The sequence below is a fragment of the Dunckerocampus dactyliophorus genome, chromosome 1 (genome assembly GCF_027744805.1).
Source record: "Dunckerocampus dactyliophorus isolate RoL2022-P2 chromosome 1, RoL_Ddac_1.1, whole genome shotgun sequence".
NCBI lineage: Eukaryota > Metazoa > Chordata > Actinopteri > Syngnathiformes > Syngnathidae > Dunckerocampus > Dunckerocampus dactyliophorus.
The window spans coordinates 34,996,770-35,017,048 of record NC_072819.1 but is presented as its reverse complement, the minus strand read 5'-3'; the positions used below and the strand labels follow the sequence as shown (position 1 = coordinate 35,017,048).

General features: G+C 40.7%; 1 protein-coding gene across 6 annotated transcripts in view; it reads left to right on the top strand.

The window, feature by feature from the left end:
- The first annotated feature begins 631 nt into the window (after nucleotides 1–631).
- The window catches only part of LOC129180478 (cyclin-dependent kinase 17-like), a 50,879-nt gene continuing 31,231 nt past the window's right edge, over nucleotides 632–20,279 (top strand). For 2 of the 6 annotated variants that reach the window (XM_054774993.1, XM_054775003.1), the window contains exons 1-3: nucleotides 632–957; nucleotides 7,026–7,186; nucleotides 10,931–11,095. In XM_054774993.1, coding sequence (XP_054630968.1) covers nucleotides 7,057–7,186; nucleotides 10,931–11,095 — 295 coding nt within the window. In that variant the 5' untranslated portion in view covers nucleotides 632–957; nucleotides 7,026–7,056. The remainder of the gene's footprint in view (nucleotides 958–7,025; nucleotides 7,187–10,930; nucleotides 11,096–20,279) is intronic. The other 4 variants (XM_054775044.1, XM_054775036.1, XM_054775011.1 and 1 more) reach the window with 3 other exon arrangements.

The following is a 20,279-nucleotide window of genomic DNA, read 5'->3' as shown; positions in this document are numbered from 1 at the left end:
TAAGAATGAAAACATGCTGCTGTTCAATCAAACGGTGGCGGCAAAAGAGAAGCTTCCCCTCAAATTTGCTTTGTAATGTGTGATTCGTGAATTAGATACGTACTTAAAATGAGCAACCATTTCTTTCACAGCCATTCCTGTTTAAATTGAAGTGGGATTACATCTCCAGCCTCTACAGTATATATATGATACACTCTGTCATCACTGGGCTGTGATGCTTTTGCATCCTTAAACATTGAATTGTTGAGAGAGAAGTCTGATAAATATAACTAAATGCGTTCCAACCGCTGTAGGTTACAATGTTTGCCCCCATTTTGATGAGCCTAACGAAGTGATGAATAATATTGTTTCATTTCCATGTATTTGCATGCATTATCTCTGAGGTACCTATTAAAATGAGATTGGGGTTTGGGCAATGAGCGATAATTTCCCAGATGCCCTACTCTCCTAAATGAAAGTATATTATCCCCTATATTCAACATAATATGGTTGAAGTGGGGTATGGGGTGCACGCACGCACACGCACGCACGCACACACACACACACACACACACACACACACACACACACACACACACACACACACACACACACACACACACACACACACACACGCACACACGCACAGACATCCCCCTTGCGGTGTTTTCTGGGATACGCCACCACCTCCACTTGGGAGCGACTCACACAGCAGCGACATGGCTGATCATCACCGGCCGGGACACGAAGCTGCTTGTAACCCAAGTGAGGAGGGCCAATAATGCGCCATTGCAGGCCGCCCATACACGCTCTCAGGCGGCGGGACGTGGCGTAAGACACCCGGAGACAAGACTTTGCTGACGGCCCATGGCCTCTGTGGAGCGTTTTGCTGCATAGTACCGTAGTTGGAAGAACTTGTCGCAGTGGATTACCATACACGAGTGGAACAATAGTCTCCTGCAGCAGAAGAACGAGCAGGTTAGTTGCTAGTGTATTTTATTTCACGTACAGCTTTCACTCTGTTTTTTTTATCATGCTAATGATAGGGCAATGATAGCTGAGTGTATCACTGTCATTGCAGGTTTGCTTTTAATACGCACAGTGCACCTATGCGAACTCTTGGAGGATCAGTACATTGTTATCATGACAGCGATTAAGTTTCAATAAGTAGTTTGAGTGTGGTGCAGCAGTTAAACCTGCACTTAGTGCCGCAAGCAGTCCCAGTTGATTCAATCCTCTGCCGGCTGCGTAACTTTTTCCTGCCCTGCCTGCTTCATCTCCTACCGGACAGTGGCGTCAGGAAAGCAGGGGGAGAACGGAGGCAGACGGAAGTCCAGGGCCGAGGTGGTGGGAAAGGAGTCTCTTGACAAGCTTGGTCAGCCTACTCATCGGCCAAGAACATAGAAGGAACCATTGTTGTTTGTTTTTCACTTCGGGCTGCAATCACGTCGACTTTGTCTGGATGTTGTGGTAATCTTTCGCAAACGTGATAATGGAGTTCCAGGCCACCTTTTCATATCCAAAACAGATGGGGAAAAAACGCATTTCACTTTCTCAGCAGGCAGTCTCTTCAGTGGATTAATTATTTAGATATGTATCAACGTGTGGTACTTCCGTCAATACATTGCCCTTTTGGAAGTGCACGAGGACTGAAAAAGAGCCAACTCTGCAGTCACTTTAGTGTGTTACTGCAGAGTTTAACTTTCCTTTCACATTCTGCAACCCAAAACAACACTGTGAAACGATTCCCATTAATGAAAGTGATGAAAAAATGAAAACTTTAAACGTTGCTGCAATTTAGAGTAGTCAGTGTACAGCTTGGCGCTTGGAAAGCAGTATTAATAGATATACCATCCCCGACCGCAAAACAGCTACACAAATTGTCTATATTTTGTGTGGGCATCATCACACATCACACACAGGATTATCTATCACTGCCTTAAAACTCAATGAGCATCACATTCACCACAGGTGCACAGTTTGTGACCGGAATCCTCTTCCACTCTTTCAAGATGACATCACTGGTGAAGCTGGTGGATTTTAGACACCTTACGCTCTTCCACCTTCCACGTGAGGATGCCCCACCGGTGCTGAGTTGGTCTAGAGACATACAGTACTTGGAAACTCCACCACCTTCAACTTCCTCAGCAAGGCATTTGTCATATTAGAGGCGTGTTTGGCCTCATTATCATGTTGGAAAACCGCCATGCTGCCCAGTCTCTCAAGGGAGGGGAGCATGCTCTGCATAACAACGTAACTTTGCATGTTGAAATTCATGTTTCCCTCAATGAACCGCAGTTCCTCAGTGCCGGCAGCACTCCTGATCACCACAAAAGTTTAATCCAAAGCATTGCCACAATTGCAGCAAACTGGAAATACTGTATGTTGAGTAGGAGCCATTGAGATTATTGGATGAATACCCTCTCTGCTGGGTTATCTGATGTTGTGCCGTAGTCAGTATTTGGGCAGATTTGTACATCAGTCATGCACCCTTGAGACGCTGCGACAAGCCATGTTGTGAGTGATATTGAGGGACCTATTCCGCTCTATCACATTGTATGTCACATTCTTGTGTCAAAGTGTTGGTTGTTTGTGAAGCAGAGGCACATGAAGAATAATTATCTATCTATCTATCTATCTATCTATCTATCTATCTATCTATCTATCTATCTATCTATCTATCTATCTATCTATCTATCTATCTATCTATCTATCTATCTATCTATCTATCTATCTATCTATCTATCTATCATGGGTGATGATGTGGCAATGCTGTTTCTCTTTTTTTCTTCTTTTCACCTCAGAGAGAGAAACTGTGGTTTCAGTCTAGGCCTGTAACCTAGCAACCCAAATGGTGTGCCTGAATAAATCAGACCGCGTTCGTCCTCTGCCCTCCTCAGGGGTGTGCCACTTCACCTAACCTCTGTTGTGCCCCCTCCCCTGCACATTGGTTGACGCACATGCACATGCTCACGGGCCATAAACAGAGACAGCTAAACAATACACTCCAAAGCTGGCGAGGATTTTCTTTTACCTCTGGGTCAATTAACTGACAAACCTTTGCCCACTTCTGTTTTATTGCTCCATTTAGGCAGCACACCTTCCTGCATTTCTTAACAATGCATTGTGTAGATTACAAGCACAGTACTCCAGCAGCCGTCATCATCTGGAGTCACCATCCCATCCTCCCAATCCCCTTGTCTATTTAGTAGGGGCTACTGTCTCACAGTGGCTTGCTGGATGTCTGGTGAGTGTGGCCTGTGCATGCTGCAGCCTGGAGCCACATGTCTATTCCCACACGCCGAGGTGCCTTTGCTGCTCTATTCACTGCACCACAACCATCTGCACTAGAGAGTACTCTGCATTGAATACACATTTATTAATAAAAACAAGAATTCTCTTGACAGATGTAAGAAATGGCACGGTGCAGAAACTCTGGTTAAAGTTAATTTGCTAGAAAACTTTGTAAGCCTTTAAATTGCTGCATCGACTTTCCTTATCTTTGACCGTTTCTAACCTTTTCAGGCACATTTGACCCGCTTTATCTCAGCTAGAAGTGCTCTGCTCATGTAACATATAAAATGAGGACTGCAGCAGCTAAAATTGAACTTATTATTCTGTGATAATGTGAGTAGAAGCATTCGTATGATCACTTGATTGTGTAGGTAGGTATTTTCTTGATTATCATCTGTTTTGCCGTTATGTGAGCCATTTATTCCTGACAATTTGGGGATGTCGCCAAGGGTGGATGAGGGGAGCATAATCTCCTCGTCTGAACAGTAAAGTCTGTGAGAACATGCAAGTTGGGGGGTGGGGGGGTGTTAGTGTGGATACTCTAGTGTGCATCTTTTTGTGGAGAAAAAAAAAACAGCTGTCGTGATTGCGGATCACAGGGTTTGAATTCCCTTACAGCGCTGGGTGTCTGTAATAAGCCTGAAAGACTGAGAGAATTGGAGGGATGAATAGCTTTTGTTCAAGCCTGCAAGGTTGGACACAAAAAGAAAGGCGGTGGGTGCGTGTACTTGTGCATTTCATTGAGTGTGTGTGTGTATGTGTGTGTGTGTGTGTGTGTGTGTGCGCGTGTGCGTGCGCATCAGCTGCTGAGCACTTACGGGTGAGATAGAAGAAGCAGGAAGTGGATGGAATACTGAAATAATCTGCTCTAGTGGCCTCTACCTCCAGGCCAGTGATGCAGAATGTAAGGAAACAAGACACAAAAAACTTCCACATGCACATACACACACGCACACACACTCGAACCTCTTCAATTCCCTCTAAAGCTACAGCCCTGCACACCAGGGCCACCAGTGACTTCAGAAGTTTATCTACCCTCACCATCGTTCTACTCAGTCCCCATTTCAACTTCTCACTGACTTTCTAAATTTGTACAGTTGGTTAATTATCCTGTCTACATGCTAGGGGTGTAACGGTACACTAAAATGTAATTTCGGTTCGGTTCAGTTTCTTGAACTGCTCGGTTCGGTCAATTTTCGGTGCAAAAAAGGAAGAAAAGAGCTTTTTTAAAAAAAAAAAATAATAAATGAAAGTGACCAATTTGGGTGATATTTCAAATAAATTAGAGGCTGAGTTTTTTTTAAAATAGAAAAATAATAACAAAATAAACAGTTGAATTTAAACAGTTGTTTAAACATTGTGGCGAAATGTAATGGGCAGTTACAGTTAAATAGCTCTCTGTTGCACGTGAAGTCCAACTGTCTGTCGTAAGCGAAATAGCGGACATATATGATAGTTCGTTGACAACATCACTTTTAGCTTTTTCATAAAGTGCTGGTGTAACTTTCTGGCTAAAGTGAGAACGTGATGGTATTTCGTAGCGAGGTTCAAGAACTTTAATCATATACAGTCATGGAAAAAATGATGAGACCACCCTTGTTTGTTCAGTTTATTGATCCATTTTAATGTCTGGTACAACTAAAGGTACATTTGTTTGGACAAATATAATGATGATAACAAATATAGCTCATAAGAGTTGAATTTAAGAGCAGATATCTAGCAACTTCCATGGTTTTCTTCATAATAACCAAAATTACTTAAGTTCTTACATGAATAACTATAGCATTGTACGGCCAAAAAATTTAACTCTTATGAGCTATTTTTGTTGTCATTGTTACATTTGTCCAAACAAAGGTACCTTTGTTGCATCAGGCATTCAATTGAACAATAAACTGAAGAAACCAGGGTGGCCTAACATTTTTTCTACGACTGTACTTAAAGCCAGCACTCTCAACAACTGAATATGGACATAATCTTGTGACTGTAAAAAGTCCAATACCATGTATTACTGCTTTGGCCTGGTCACAGTTGCTTGCTAGAGGTTGTTTATATGCTGAAATTATTGGTGTTTGCACTAAGCTGCTTTTCTTTGTTGTAGATGTAATATTCACTGCCGGATGATGCTGCTTTAAGTGCGCTAACTTGTTAGAAATGTTTCCTGCAGCATACCCGATATCCGTGGAACAATGTCGACACACAACTTCGGATTTACCCACTTGCCTTTGTCCATCTGTAATTTTAAACAGTGGACCGTAGTGAGATGGGAGGGTCTTCCAGCTCAGGCTTCTCGCTTGCATTTGCCATGATACCATTTGTCATGCCTGCGAGCTACTAGCGTTCCTCCCCCTCAGTCTGTAGTGTCCGACACTCAAAGGCATCCGTGCGGAAACTTGCCCAGGACTTTAGTTCCGCGTGAAGCGGTTAGATCACTCTAGTAATAAATTTAATGAGAAAAATGGCATAAAATTTAACCAAAACAGTACGCAAGTGGACCAATCCGAACAAGCAGAACCGAAACGGATCAATACATCCAGGTGAACACACCTACTACATACAGTATATTGTATATCCAGTGTTCACATTCATGCTTGTATGTGTGTATATTACTCCAGTAGCTGGTATCAAATTCCTTGTGTATATGTGGCAAATACCTATAAATCACTGGTCACCAAGACATGTTTACTGCTGCATTGTTAGTCACCGAAGGGCTTTTTAAAAATATATAAATTTAAAAGCATCCCAGTACTAAAAGGTACAGTGTATGGACAAAGGAATTGAGGCGCACTTCATAATCAGTCAACCAAAGGTTAGACAAGAACCCTAAGATGCCCCCAAATCTTAATTCATCATCTTACAGAGACAATTCTATGCTTCAAACTTGGGAGTTTGCTGAAGGGCCTTTTCTCTTCCTGCATGAATAAAGATATGATTGAATGAGCTTGGTGTGAAAGCCTTGACCTCAACCAGGTCAAACAACTTTGGAATGAAGTACAACCGTTCTTTCGGGTGCAATATAAAATTCTACAGAAATTCTTCTCAGAAGCTACTTTTGCTGCAGACAGGGGACCGGTTCCAATTTACCATTTTAACTTCTTCCAAGTGGCCGGGCGTCCCAATACTTTTGTCCTCAGAGTGCATACTACAAAACAAAACCCACCAAATAAGAAGAGATAGAAGGTGCTCCAAGGGCAGGCTGCTTGGCTACTATAAACATTGGCTCTACGAACTCTACTCTAAATGGCCTCTCCATCAGGGCTGTCTGGTCATGGACATCATCATAATGTGTCATGCATGGGGGTTTTATTTTGCCTCATATGTTTGCCTTGCAGCACTAGATTATACTGAACTTTGACAGTTATTTATCGATTATGAACAGTTAGTGGAGGCGCAAGTGTCAATCATAGCTCATTTGGGATGACTGCTCCATTTTTTTGAGGATTTTATTTTGTTGCTCTATGTCTCCGTCATCCATCTCTCTCTGTCTCTATGGGCCTGCCTCTCTTGGCCACCCTGTGTCTTTCATTCTGCAAGGTTTGCACATGGGATACATAACAATGAGAACTCATGCTGAACGAGCAAACACAATCATTGGCAGCCCAAAGGACTGTTGAAAATGCGCAGAGGCTGCACTACACTATATTCACTGTACAATGAAGACAAATGGTGGTGTTCAGATACCACTGATCTTAATGAGAGCAGCAGGCATGAATATGAAGATGCAAATAGTGCTGATGGCTGTTCCCCTCTTTCAGGCCTCTGGGTGCTGGTGTTGCACCTGAGAAGATGGATCGGATGAAGATAATCAAGAGGAGGCTGTCCATGTCTTTACGAAGCGCTCGGCCTGTTGATGACTCCCTGTCTGAACTGGCAGAGCAGATGGCTTTGGATGAGCCATCTACAGCAAGGGATAATGGTGAGACTTGTGACCCCGACACATCTAACGCACGCAATATACTTACGGTGCAATTTCTTAAACTTTTCTAACGGAGGAAATTGAAATTTCAGTTATCAAAATGATCAATCTCTGGATTCATATTCAGTGTTTTGATCATTTGATCATGTTTTGATCTGTAACACTTTTGTATTTTTCCATCAAGAGGTACAGTTCAGAGGTCTCATTTATAAAAGTGTGGGTGGAGTACTGACTTAAAGGAAATCTGCTCTTTTTTTTTTTTTATTTTGCCCATCATCCACAATCCTTATGTGAGACATAAAAATGATTATCAAATACATAATACTATTCTCATGATGGTCAAATGAAATGATGAAATATCCAAGCACTGCATTGTTTTATGTATTTTTCCTCATACAGTATATTGATGAGCACATACAATATAGATATTGGATTTGATTAAAAAATCCTATCCGTCAGTATCATGAAAAATTGCAACGCTTTCCACAAATGTTTTTAAAGTCAATAATGGTGCCACGATGAATGCAATGTTTGATGAACCTCTACTGGCTTCATTGCATCTCAATTTCTAACATGACGTCACTTCATCGCGTAACCTATGTCACCTTTTTACCATGTCCCCAAAAAGTGCGTTCAAATCAGCCAATCAGGGTTGTATTATATTGCGATATTATTTATGGGATTCATGGTCAACATTCATTATTTAAAAATTCAAAAATATTGACATACAGTAATCCCTCGTTTATTGTGGTTAATTGGTTCCAGACCCGACCGTGGTAAGTGAATTTCTGCGTAGGAGTAGGATTCCTTATTTATAAATCAAATATTTTTGTAGTTAGATCATAGAAAACCTGTTAATGGCGTAGACATAATGAAGACATAAATAACAGTCATGCTCGTATGTGTTGCTATAAATGTGCTCCGGACGTGTGGAGGACAGAAAGTGACATCGGGGATTCAGAGTTGAGTGGATTACGGCTGCAGCAGAAGCCCGTGTATTATTAGGATTATTATTATGATTATGAAGATTATCATGTGATTATTATTGTCTTTTAATTTAAGCAAAACGTGTGTAACATTTGCTTAATATGCACATTTTTTTAACTAATAATAGGCCATATTCAAGGCCTGTATTCAGGCCTGTCACGATAACATACAGTATTTTGCTGGATGATAATTGTCAAATTATTGTCAGTAAACGTTATTATTGCTATTATTTTGAGACCATTTTTTCATTAATGTAATGAAAATATATGGCATAATAATGCGAGTACACAATATCTAAAGCAATTAACTTTAATTTCTCAAGAGTATTTAACATTGCAATTGGAATGTCAGGAGCTTTTAACTAAAATAAATTAAACAACATAATACATTAAAAAAAAGGACTCATTCTCTTTTAGCAAAAATTGCACTTGAATAAATAATGAACATTGTGTATTATTCCAACAGGAAGGGTTAACATGCAGCGAACGACATTGTAAGCATGCACCATTTTGCGCTGTTTTGTTTATACACTCCTGATCAAAATTAAGACCAATTGAAAAATTGCTAGAATTTGCATTTTGCACATTTGAATATTAATGAGGTTTTAAGTAGAGCTACAATATGCAAAAGAAATAAGGGGGAGCGAGACAAAAAGCACTTTGAAAAAATAATTTGTTGAAAACAACAATTAAACTGAAATAGGCTGTTTATCAGTTGATCAAAAGTTTAAGACCATCGCTCAAAAAATAACAAAAAACTCTCCAAACGAGAACAAAAAATGTTCTCAGTAGGACTCAGTAATGAGTAGCTCCACCGTTCTTGTTAATCGCTTCAAAAATTGGTTTGGGCATGCTTGATGCGAGTGTTTCCAGGAGGCTAGTGGGAACATTGCTCCAAGTGGTGAAGATGGCTTCACGAAGGGCATCAACTGTCTGGAACTGATGGCCATTTTTATAAACTTCCCTGCCTAAGCTTTTTCCATCCACTGCAGCCATGTTAACCCTACATCAGCCTGATTGGTGCCTTTTCAACTTTAATTTAGTCTTTATTTTTGTTTAGTAATTGTGATCCCTTAAGTGAAATACCCCGTGGTGTATTTTTACACCACCAGAGCCGGATCACACACATACTAAGATAAGTTTGGGGGGAGTTTTTGTGCCTGGTTGAAGGGAACCTTGACAAATGTCAGGAAGTACACTAGCATCTCTTCAACAACTAGCAATTTATTTGGTTCATAGCAGGCTTCAAATCTTGACCCTCCTCCGTATAGACTGAGCTCTTGCTGCCTCACTTGATTTAGTGCAGCTTGTAATCAAAGACTTGAATAAATGGTTTCATTCTTCACCGTGATGCTGTAAGTGGGTCACATTGTGCTCTTCTGGCTCTTGTGAAAAGAATAAGTATAAGCAAAGTCATCATGAGATGTGGTGATGGCCAGTTTGAAGGACTGCACCTGCATCATGCCAACAACCTCACTTGGAAATGTGTGTGTATGGACTGTATGTGTGTGTTTTATACCCTTGTCTGGCTCCAGACATACACTAGGTCAGACTGAAGGAATGCTTTCTTTCTCACACTTTCTCTCTTTTAACAAGCAGAAGGAAAGTGAGAAAACAAGTGGTCGCGTTTCAGTGTTCATTTAAAAGCTGTGTTTTATGTCAGGCAAGAAATGATGGCTCTGCTCCAGTTTGCCAATACTCGGCTATTGTTGTTGCTGCAACTGTATGGATAACAGCCCATGTTTGTTATTTGTATTTATTTATTTATTTTTTTACATTCATTGTTTTTGTCCTGATATTATTTTAGTTTGTTTCCAGAGAGAGAAAGGTGCCCTGAGGAGAGAGGCAGTTGCATGGAGGAAGTGATGTAGGGGACGAGGGACATTAAACTTTAACCAAAGAACTACATATTTTACTTAGCATCTTTCTTCCTCTCACCCGCCTGCATCCGCTTCTCACTTTATCAGGCTAAGTAAAAGAGTGGTGAAACGTTCCCGTCCTTACTCAAAGTGCTAATCAGAGGCAGTATGAAGGCTGGTGCTGGCCTGATCTTACACTTTGTTCTTAGAGGAGATTTGAGTTGCTCAAAGCAAAACTGTGAGTGCATTGTGTGGAGTTCAGGGAAACACTAAGCCAGTCAGGAAATTTACTGTTCAACTCGAAATGGGTGATTATTATTGTTCACACAACATGCAAAATGATTAAATTAATGATAAGAAATATAAAGAATGATACAACTGCTGGTGATGGGATTTTTGTAATATTTTTTTACATGAGTGGTTAGGTTTCGTTGTTCATTTTTTGTTTTCCATCTCCATGTGATGCAGACTAACAATAGATATTCTCCTCCGCCGCCTTTTTAATAAATCTTTTAGTTCTACCACCATGTGTTTAGTCTTGTTAATTTTTCATTTGCATGTTTCTTTTTGCTCTCCTTTGAGCTCTTTTTGCTATGGTATTATAGTTCTGCTCTATCATAAGCAGCAGCGTTGCACATCCCCACGCTTTTGTCATCCAACTCTAGATACAAATTGTATTGTTGCTACATGTTCCTGCAACCTCTCTGTGTATATCTTTTGTGATCTTTTATCTTTCTCATGTTCCCACTTCCAATTTCTGTCTTTATTCTGGTGCTCCTGTTCCTTATTTTCTTTTCTTGTTTTTCTAAATTTTCTTCTTCTCAACATGCCTTGTCTTGTTTTCTCTTCTTTCCTTTTCTTACCTGTCCTTGCTGCTCCTCTGCAACCGTGTGCCTCAGAGCCGATGGTCGTGTGCAACATGCATCCTCCCGCGTCCCACAGCGCTCCCTCTTTCCTTCGTCAGTATGCCAGTCATCTGGGCCGCACTGCCCTGCGCAGAGAGCTGGGTGGGGGGCTGGAAAGAGACAGAGCCTACCTGAGCCTGCACAGGACTGGATCCCTTGGTACACACACACACACACACACACACACACACACACACACACACACACACACACACACACATATGCATCTACACATTTGGAAGTAAGTACAATCATTTTGAATAAGGGATGTGTTGCTTCGTTTGTTGCCTCCTGTGTACTTTGATGGCATTTTGCATGAATAAAAGCATATTGCTTTTACACCATGCCAAAGCAGTACTATTTCTCAACACACATGCACACGCACACACACATACACATAGGAACACACATAGATACACATATTTTATAGCATTATTATAGCAGGTTATAGCATTTACTAAATGTATGCGTAGGTTCTCAGTCATCAACTGGACTCTTCTGTTTTGCTTCACATTTCACCTTTAATCCAAAAGGCTTCTTCGGTTCCAAAATTTGTAAGTGTGGAGTCACCCTATTTATGTCCCTGGTGGGTGCTTTTGTCTGAGGGTGTTGGTGGGTTTGAAATCATAAAAATTATGTTTGGAGAAAATACTACAAACCAGCCATATATGGGACAGCCACATTCCATCTCCTGTTTCTATCCTCGGGCTTGGGTGTAGTGGCCTTTCTTCTCCTGGCGCATTTGACAAGGGCCAAGTTAGGATAGTCACAGTTACAAATAAGAAAATGTAAACTCCTCCTGACAAGAGTTACGCACTGTGTGATGAAAAGCACTGGAACAGCACCGGAACAGGAAGACAGATGGCTAAGGACTTTATCTAACAGACTTTTAAATCAGACAGAGAAAGACGTATCATCCAAGAGACTTAACTTTGCCATCCCCCCAGAAGTTATCTGTCTATCTGTCTATCTGTCTATCTGTCTGTCTGTCTGTCTGTCTGTCTGAAATTCACAAGGAAGGAGATTCAACTCCCCCACCTACCATACTGACAAACATCTAACCACCATTCTTACTTCACCGGTTGCCGCTACCCCACACGTATCCATAACTCTACAGACTTCACCAACAAGGTACGGAACCTAAGACTTGCCAAAGATGAGACCATGTTATCATTCAGCGTCACCACGCTGTTCACATGCATCCCCACCTCTGCGGCCATTGATACAGTCGGGGAACGACTGAAACAAGACTCCATTCCAACCTCACACTGCACCAGTTATGCAGTCTACTCCAACTTTTCTCACAAGTCTCTCCCATTGTGGCCAACATGTACTGTTTTTGGACTGCAAAGTGTGAGCATGCAAGAACAAAAGCCTCAACGTTGAGATCCACAGAAAACCTACTCACGTAGACCAGTACCTGCTCTTTGACTCCCATCACCCAATAGAATACTAGGTCTTATCAGAACATTCAAGGACAGAGCAGAGAAGATCTCTACGGCCGACAACGAAGACAGAGGGAACAGACACATGTCAGAAAGGCTCTTTCTAACTGTGGCTATCTTAACTTGGCCTTTGTCAGGTGAACAAGGGCCCCTACAGCCAAGCCTGATGATATAAACAGGAGATGAATTATGGTGGTCCCATATGTGGCTCGTTTGCTAGAGAAACTCATAAGGATTTTCTCCAAACATACAGTAATACAGTATATCGGTACATTTCAAACCCACCAACAAACCAAACTCGCTCACCTCAAAGACAAAATAAGCCAACTCAGCTATGTTGTTTATGCAGTGCAGTGAAGTGACAGGCGCAATGACCTCTACCTTGGAGAGACCAAGCAAGCCATTGATGTCCACATTCTGGGTAGACAAGACCGCTGGTTTGAAAGAGGTGTGAAAGAAGCCATTCGAAGCCATTTCAAGTGGGAAATCCCCTCTCTAAACATAGGAGGTTTGCGGCATCACGTACCTTGCTTATGACAATGTCCTAACATCCCTCCCCCAAAGAGCATCTTATTCCACAGAAGGAGTGGCCACTAAAAAGCTTTTTTGCCACAAGGTAGGCAAATGACTTATTAATGCAGGATGATCGTTCACCAGCCACGTCCGGCCACAAGCACAACAACAGCCCCATTGTTGCCATCCCCAGGGGACACACCCTCCAGAGACATACAGACCTGATCAAAATCTTAAGACCAGTTGAAAAATTGCTAGAATTTGCATTTTGCACATTTGGATCTTAATGAGGTTTTAAGTAGAGCTACAATATGCAAAAACAAGAAGGGGGAGTGAGACAAAAAGCATTTTGAAAAAGTAATTTATTGAAAACAACAATTAAACTGAAATAGGCTGCTTGTCAGCTGATCAAAAGTTTAAGACCACAGGATATAAAAGCTGCTCAAAATGTTCATTTTATGTCAGGCATTCACAGTCATGCCCTCTTGATGGCTAAAGCTAAGAAGCTTTCTCTTTTTCAACGTGGTTGGATTGTCAAGCTGCATAAGCAAGACCATCCATCATGACCTGGGGTGCTTTTTCCATTCAGTGGAACACTGGAGCTTCAGGTGGTGCAGGGTTGCCAAACGGCGGCTACTTAAAACCTCATTAAGATCCAAATGTGCAAAATGTAAATTCAAAATTTTTCAAGTGGTCTTATAATTTTGATCAGGAGTGTATATAAGGAGACTCCATACTGAGAAATTGAGAACCGTAGACGCCTTTTGGATTAAAGGTGAAACGTCTTCAGGGTTTACCCTAGGATTTTTTTCAAGCTATGGTGGTGGGCTGCATGGGAGGCAAACTATCGCCGCTGCTGGGTCGCTGTGACAGGATTTTTTGTTTTTTTAATATTTAAATTTACTGTCGGTAATAATGTCAACATTTGGGTCGTTTTCACAGGCTTGAACAACAATTGCATGAATTTACTTTAAATGCCTTTCTCTCAGTCTTTTCTTCCACTCCTTATCTGTCAAGTGCCAACAAGGCAGACAGGTGATTCCGATGCATGTTTTTCAAAATAAAGTGTAATGAAATGTTTTTATGATATTTGATAGATGTAAATAATAGAGTATGCATGTATCTATATAGCACAGAGGTGCTCACACTTGTTCAGCCTGTGGGCTATTTTGTCCCAAAGATCTACCTCCTACTATAAACATAAAGAATATATACAGTATATTTATATATTTTATTTATAGACACGAGTATTTATGTACATTGTACATGTATATCAGGGGTGCACACGATGAATGAATGATCTACCTCTTACTATAAAACATATAGCATATATAAAATATAAGCGGTAAACTTTGCAACTATTACAATAAATACTAATGATTAGTATTTCACATTCAGTTTCAAAGTTTACAGGTCATCAAAATAGTTGATATCATTCAGTAATTCACAGTTCACATCATTATGGCAATAAAGATAATTACACATACTGTAATTCCTCAATAGTTGTGTACATAAACTGAGTAATATGTCAGTGAGAATAGCTACGTAGCGTTCATCATCTATTACGTCCAGTTAGCATTTGCTATGCAACATAAAAGATACTGTATATGAGAAATTAAAAGAATTATGCAAAAGACAATGCACCTGTAGTCAAGGCAACATATTAAAAAGCTTTCAGCAAAGGGCACATTTACCAATTCATCGTGAAATAATAGAGTTCATGACACGAAGCGCAGCCATGAAACAGTTGACTTTTTTTCTACATGAATAGCCACTACAAGTGAACGGATAACTTTTGTTACAGATATAGGCATCTTCATGCTGAGGTAGTTTATCCGTAATCGGAATAATTAAGATGAAAGTTGCATTATCCATGTGTAGCTGCCGACATCTGTTCACCACTTTTTTTATGCGGCGGAACAAGAAAGAATCAGGAGGGGGCTTAATGTGAGCTGACTGACGTCATATGATATCTATGAAGTCACAGTAATGATGCAGGTGACAGGCGACCCACACTACCTTCACAATCGCCGTAATGGGCACTCCTGATATAGCATATATTTGCATCCATACACTGGATTACTTAACTTTGTTTTCAAGGTTTAAAAAAAAACAACAGAAAAAAAACAAATTTCCAAGTGGCGGCTTTTACGGAGCTGTGGAGCCCCGCCAAGATCCATTACATGTAGCGGAAACCCTAGGACTCTTCAACAAACAAGAAGAGTCCAGTTGCCTCGATTCGACGTTTGCAGCGCATTTACTAAAATCACGGCATCTGATTGCTCTGATGTCACTCCTATACTACTCACAACCCACGGGGCATATTTGTAAGATACCCGGGCATTACTATGATAAGCTTGGATGTATGAACTAGTCTTATAGTTCATTTCTTTCTTTGTAGCTTGGCCACTACACAGTAGCTTGGCTTATTGTGAGCATTGCCGTTCAAGGGAATTGCAATTAAGAGTTAAATGTCTGTTTTTCTCACTGTTTCTTTTTTTGTGAGAATAAAACAACATCCAGCCACTACACTTGGCCTTGCAGTGTTTACTGTGAATGTTGAGAGATAAAACTCTAATGACCTTAATCCAACACACACAAACACATGCTTATAGCTCACACAATCACTTTTCGCTTCTCTGTCTGTCCGCATTTTGTAATGGATCATGCAGTCTGTAGTTTTCGGTGATGAGGAATGTAGTTCCCGTCAGTTGGTGGGGCCACTTAAAGGACAAATTTTGGGGAATTTTTCCCATCATCCACAATCCTTATGTGAAACATGAACACATATTTCTTTCCCTTCTGGGACTTCTGTCAACAACAACAGCATAGGAACAGCGACGACACTTAGTGTTCGCTCTCATTGGGGTGGCAATGTCTTCCAGCACGAGACTTGTACTCCAGTCGTCAGGTAAAAAATGCTGACAGAAAACTAGCATCTTTTTAAGTCTTCGTAGCGAAATTGAGAGCCAGTAGTATCCACTCTTCCATCTGTCCCGTTGCAGTGGCTTGAGGCGTTGCGAGTGACGCTGAGACTAGCGGCTACCGAGGAGTCATGTTACTCCGGCAGATCAATATAGTTCTTCGTGTTAGCTGCTAGAATAACAATATCACTGTAGCTTGGTTAATATACAGGTCAGTTATGTAAATGGAACATGTTTTTTTAACGTTTTTTTGTTAGTGCTTTAGCGTCAAAATAGGTACCTCCCATGACGTGCATTGTTAGCTGGCTCATACTAACTTGCTTTCTTTTGTTAGAATGCACAGAAAAAGGAAATAAATAAATAAAAATTCCCAAAACGTGCAGTTTTCCTTTAAGTAAAGAGTGGCTTCTCAAAACAATATGCGTTCAAAAGAGTAATACATTTGCATCACAAAAATGCCTCCTCGAAAAACTCAGACCTCACAATCGCTCTGCGTTACTTCTCTCCCGTCATAGTGTTTACATGCACGAATGAAGACATTATGACTGCGCTGCTGCGACGCGATGATATTCAGTCAATTTACAGTACCAAAAGGGATATGAACATTTTTATGAATAACTGTATTTTAAAGAATAAAAATAATAAAGTATGTTTTTATTATGTGCATCCACTTTGCGGAGATTCCAGGTTCCAACACAGGCATAATTTCTTGTTGTTCTTATGGATTTTTTAACTACTTCGTCAGTTCCAGGAAGACCAACATGCCAATGTTTTCTTGGGTCAGTCTTGACCGCCTGGGACTGACAATCAAGCCAGAATTATTGAAAACTCTCTGACGCACAACTTGATGCCGCAATGCACAGATACTTTCTGGCAAAATCAGACGGCATACTTACATTTGTTTTCCGCCAGGAAAGTGGATCTTACTCAGCAATGATTTCCGGCATTTTGTCATATATCTGATACTCATCTGGCCTGGCCTGTCTAGGATTGAGGCCTCTGTCTGTTCTGGGTCTGCCTGATGCATAAGACACTGTTTTATTTCTTCCTAAAGTGTCCTTAAACGTGGGGTGGCACTGCTCAAAATGACCAGCAACTGCTTGTCATTATTAACACGCTCATTTACATAATGTGACTTGCATATTAACCAAGCTACAGCGACATTATTATTATTAGTAGTAGTATTATTGTTATTAACATTGTGGCCGAGTGGTTAGCATGTTGGCCACTTAGTCTGGAGATCGTGAAGACCTGGGTTCGAATGTCCGCTTGGGCATCTCTGTGTGGAGTTTGCATGTTCTCCCCGTGTGTGCGTGGGTTTTCTCCAGGTACTCCATGTGGATGTCTACATGTGCCCTGCGATTGGCTGGCGACCAGTCCATTCTTGAAATATCATTCTTCCATTCCTCTATTTTCTTATCAAAGGCTTCCTTCAGATTCTCACCTGAATTGATTAAAAAAAAATTGTACTTCAATTACATACCTGTGTGATCTGTATTGAGGCCACTGCCGCCTAAACACCATGAGGGCATCTTCCATGACTTGGTTATGTACTGCGTAATAATAGACATGAAGGTTTGTGCAGCTCTGCTTGTCCACAGGTCAGTTGTGCAGGCATAACATAGATTCTCTTAGAGATGAGCTGATAAGATCTAGTTTCAGTGTTGATTTTGGGTATCTCCATATACATTAAATCATTTCTGCTTGGTAACTGATATTTGTGGTTGAGTTTGACAGAATCCATACTTTTCTACTATGTAGATGGGAACTTAACCCGTGCACAAAAACTCAGCAACTGCCCTATTCAGATACTAGGCTTCATTTGAATGTTAGTCATATTTTCTGTACCTTTCAAAAACTTCTGTGATTTTTGGCTGAGTGTGAGGGGTTCGGCCAACTGCTGGAGGCCGGTTTTGTCGACAGCTTCCATGAGCTCTACCCAGAGTAGGCGTAATGCTTACGCCTTTAGTGTGTGTGACTGTCCTCCTGCTTTTCCTGGTCAGTACCACCGTCTGATTGAGACTGTAAAGGAAAAATAACATTTTAGTCCAAATAACATAAGCATATCATAATGTTATGTGTCATGACGGTATCCTAACGTTATTATTTAACCACTTCTTTCCATGTAAGGAAAGAAGCCTGCTCCGCTACAAGCATAGTTAGTTAGCTCTAAAGTCCAAATAATGGAATATATATCTCCACACACTACTCCTACTGTCTCAAAGGCCTCAAACATGCGGCCCGCGGGCCATTTGTGGCTTACTGCGTCATATTTACAGCCCGCGACTTGACATAGAAGAATAGTGTAAATGCGGCCTGTGAGGTCTGAGCTAGGCCACCGGTACCCATTAAAAAAGTATAGGCCATCACTGAACTAATAGTAAGTTTGTGACATAGACAAATGAAAAGAAGGGTCACTGGACAGAACACTACCTACAGTCGTGGTGCTAACACACAACAGGGAACTTGCAAGTGACTTTACAAAAAACAAGTTCATAGTGGCTTATATTGAGCCGACCTGGCAACACTGGTGCTCATACGCGTTTACAGCCCACATCAGTTCCGGCAAGTATCGATACGACTCGCCGATGGGAATGTTCTATGTTCGATACTGACAATACCAAAAAAAATAAGACATTGATGTATTTTATGCACGTTGATATCGACTTGGTATTGAAGTATTCATTTTTGTGACACCCCAGTGACTAGGTTAGTAATTGTTGGGTGAGACAAGCACCACACTTGATCTCCAGTACAACAGGCTTTTATTTTATTGTTTTGTATCTCATAACAGGCACATAACGACAATAATAAAAATAATAATAAATAAATGGGAAATGGGGAAATTCAAGGCACTTGCCAACTGCAAAATCGACATCAAGTTAAGTGGAAGCAAAAGTACTTGCTGTCAAAAGAATCAAGGAACTGGACAAATATTGAACATGACATCATGTTGATTGACTACAAGGAAATTAAAGACACAGCTCACAAAGACTTGTAACCTAAGTCAACATCCTCAGTGTTGTCAGTGTCAACATGTAAAAGTTAGGGTGTGAATGAATTATCAGTAATAGACATGGGGAAGGGGTAGGACTAAATATAAGATCTGCTTCTTTCTAATTACATGATGGTCCTTAATGTAACTTGTTAAGCATGTCTAAAACAAATAAACATAACCTACAATACCATAATAATAACATTCATAATAACAACACAGGCTGCTGTTGCGGCCGTAACCCACGACAAGCTAAAACTCAACTCTGAACCCATGACGTCACTTCCTCTCCTCCACACATGCGACACACACGAGAATGAGTTTTGTTTATGTATTAAATGGCCTATTTTGTCCTATTTTTTTCTGGAACCAATTAACCATGATAAACAAAGGATTACTATATATATAAAATTATGTTTTCCATATTTGTTTTTCATTTTTAGCTTGCATGCTGAAAAAGTGTTTGCACCCCTGCTATAAACCTATGAGTTAAAAACACCTTCTGTGATCATTCTTGCATTGTCCCCTCGCTTAGATGGACAAACATAGATTAAGTTGCTAATGTTTTTGTTATAATAACCATGCAGGTCTACCAGCCTATTTGAGAAGCAAGAAGAGTTTTACCGTATGTAGAAGGAACATTAGATTGTTCTCTGAAATGCCAGAGAAGCCATAAAAAGAACCGAGTTTGATGCAGTAGCCAGAACTAATGCTACTCCATTATTAATACACTGATAAGGTGTGTGTGTGTGTGTGCGTATGTGTGTGTATATCGGCACGTTGGTCTTGCTGACTCACTGTGTGCCATTCAGCAGCCAGAGCACGTTGCACCCTTTAATACAGCAACATGATGACGCAATCTCACTTTTCTGCTGCACTCTCCTTGTCCCTCAGCCAGTTGCTAGCTTTCTCTAACCATCTGTATTCATCTGAATACACGTTTTCATCTGTGTAAGTGGGCCTCACAGTGGCGTTATAGCTTTTATGTATGTTAGAAGAGCTGGGCAGCAGCCAGAGCGCTTACAGCGGGTTTGTGATTAATTTGTTGGTAAATGGGCTGACACCTACAGTAGTTGATTATGTTGAAGCCGTATGCTTGTTTATCGTAGATGGTCTTCTTTTTTCCTTACTCCTTTGAATGGTTTGTTCTTTTTATACAGTCACATCTAGATGCCATTTAACCTCCAGATAAAAGCAGAATAAGGCAGAATTCCAGAACACCCACATCAGTCCCTGTGTACATCACGACCTTGTCTTTGCCCCGGATTCAATGCAGTAACACTGCATTAAGTGACGTCCTTATTCCCGACTGCACATTTGCTCACATTAACACTGTTCACTCCCAGCTGGCTGGATTCAATAACAACATTGACTGATTTTTTTCTTTTGTTGTGTGCTTTTCTCAAGACTATTGTATGCTTGAAATGAATTGAAAATGTTTCTTCGAATGATGACTATACAAGAAA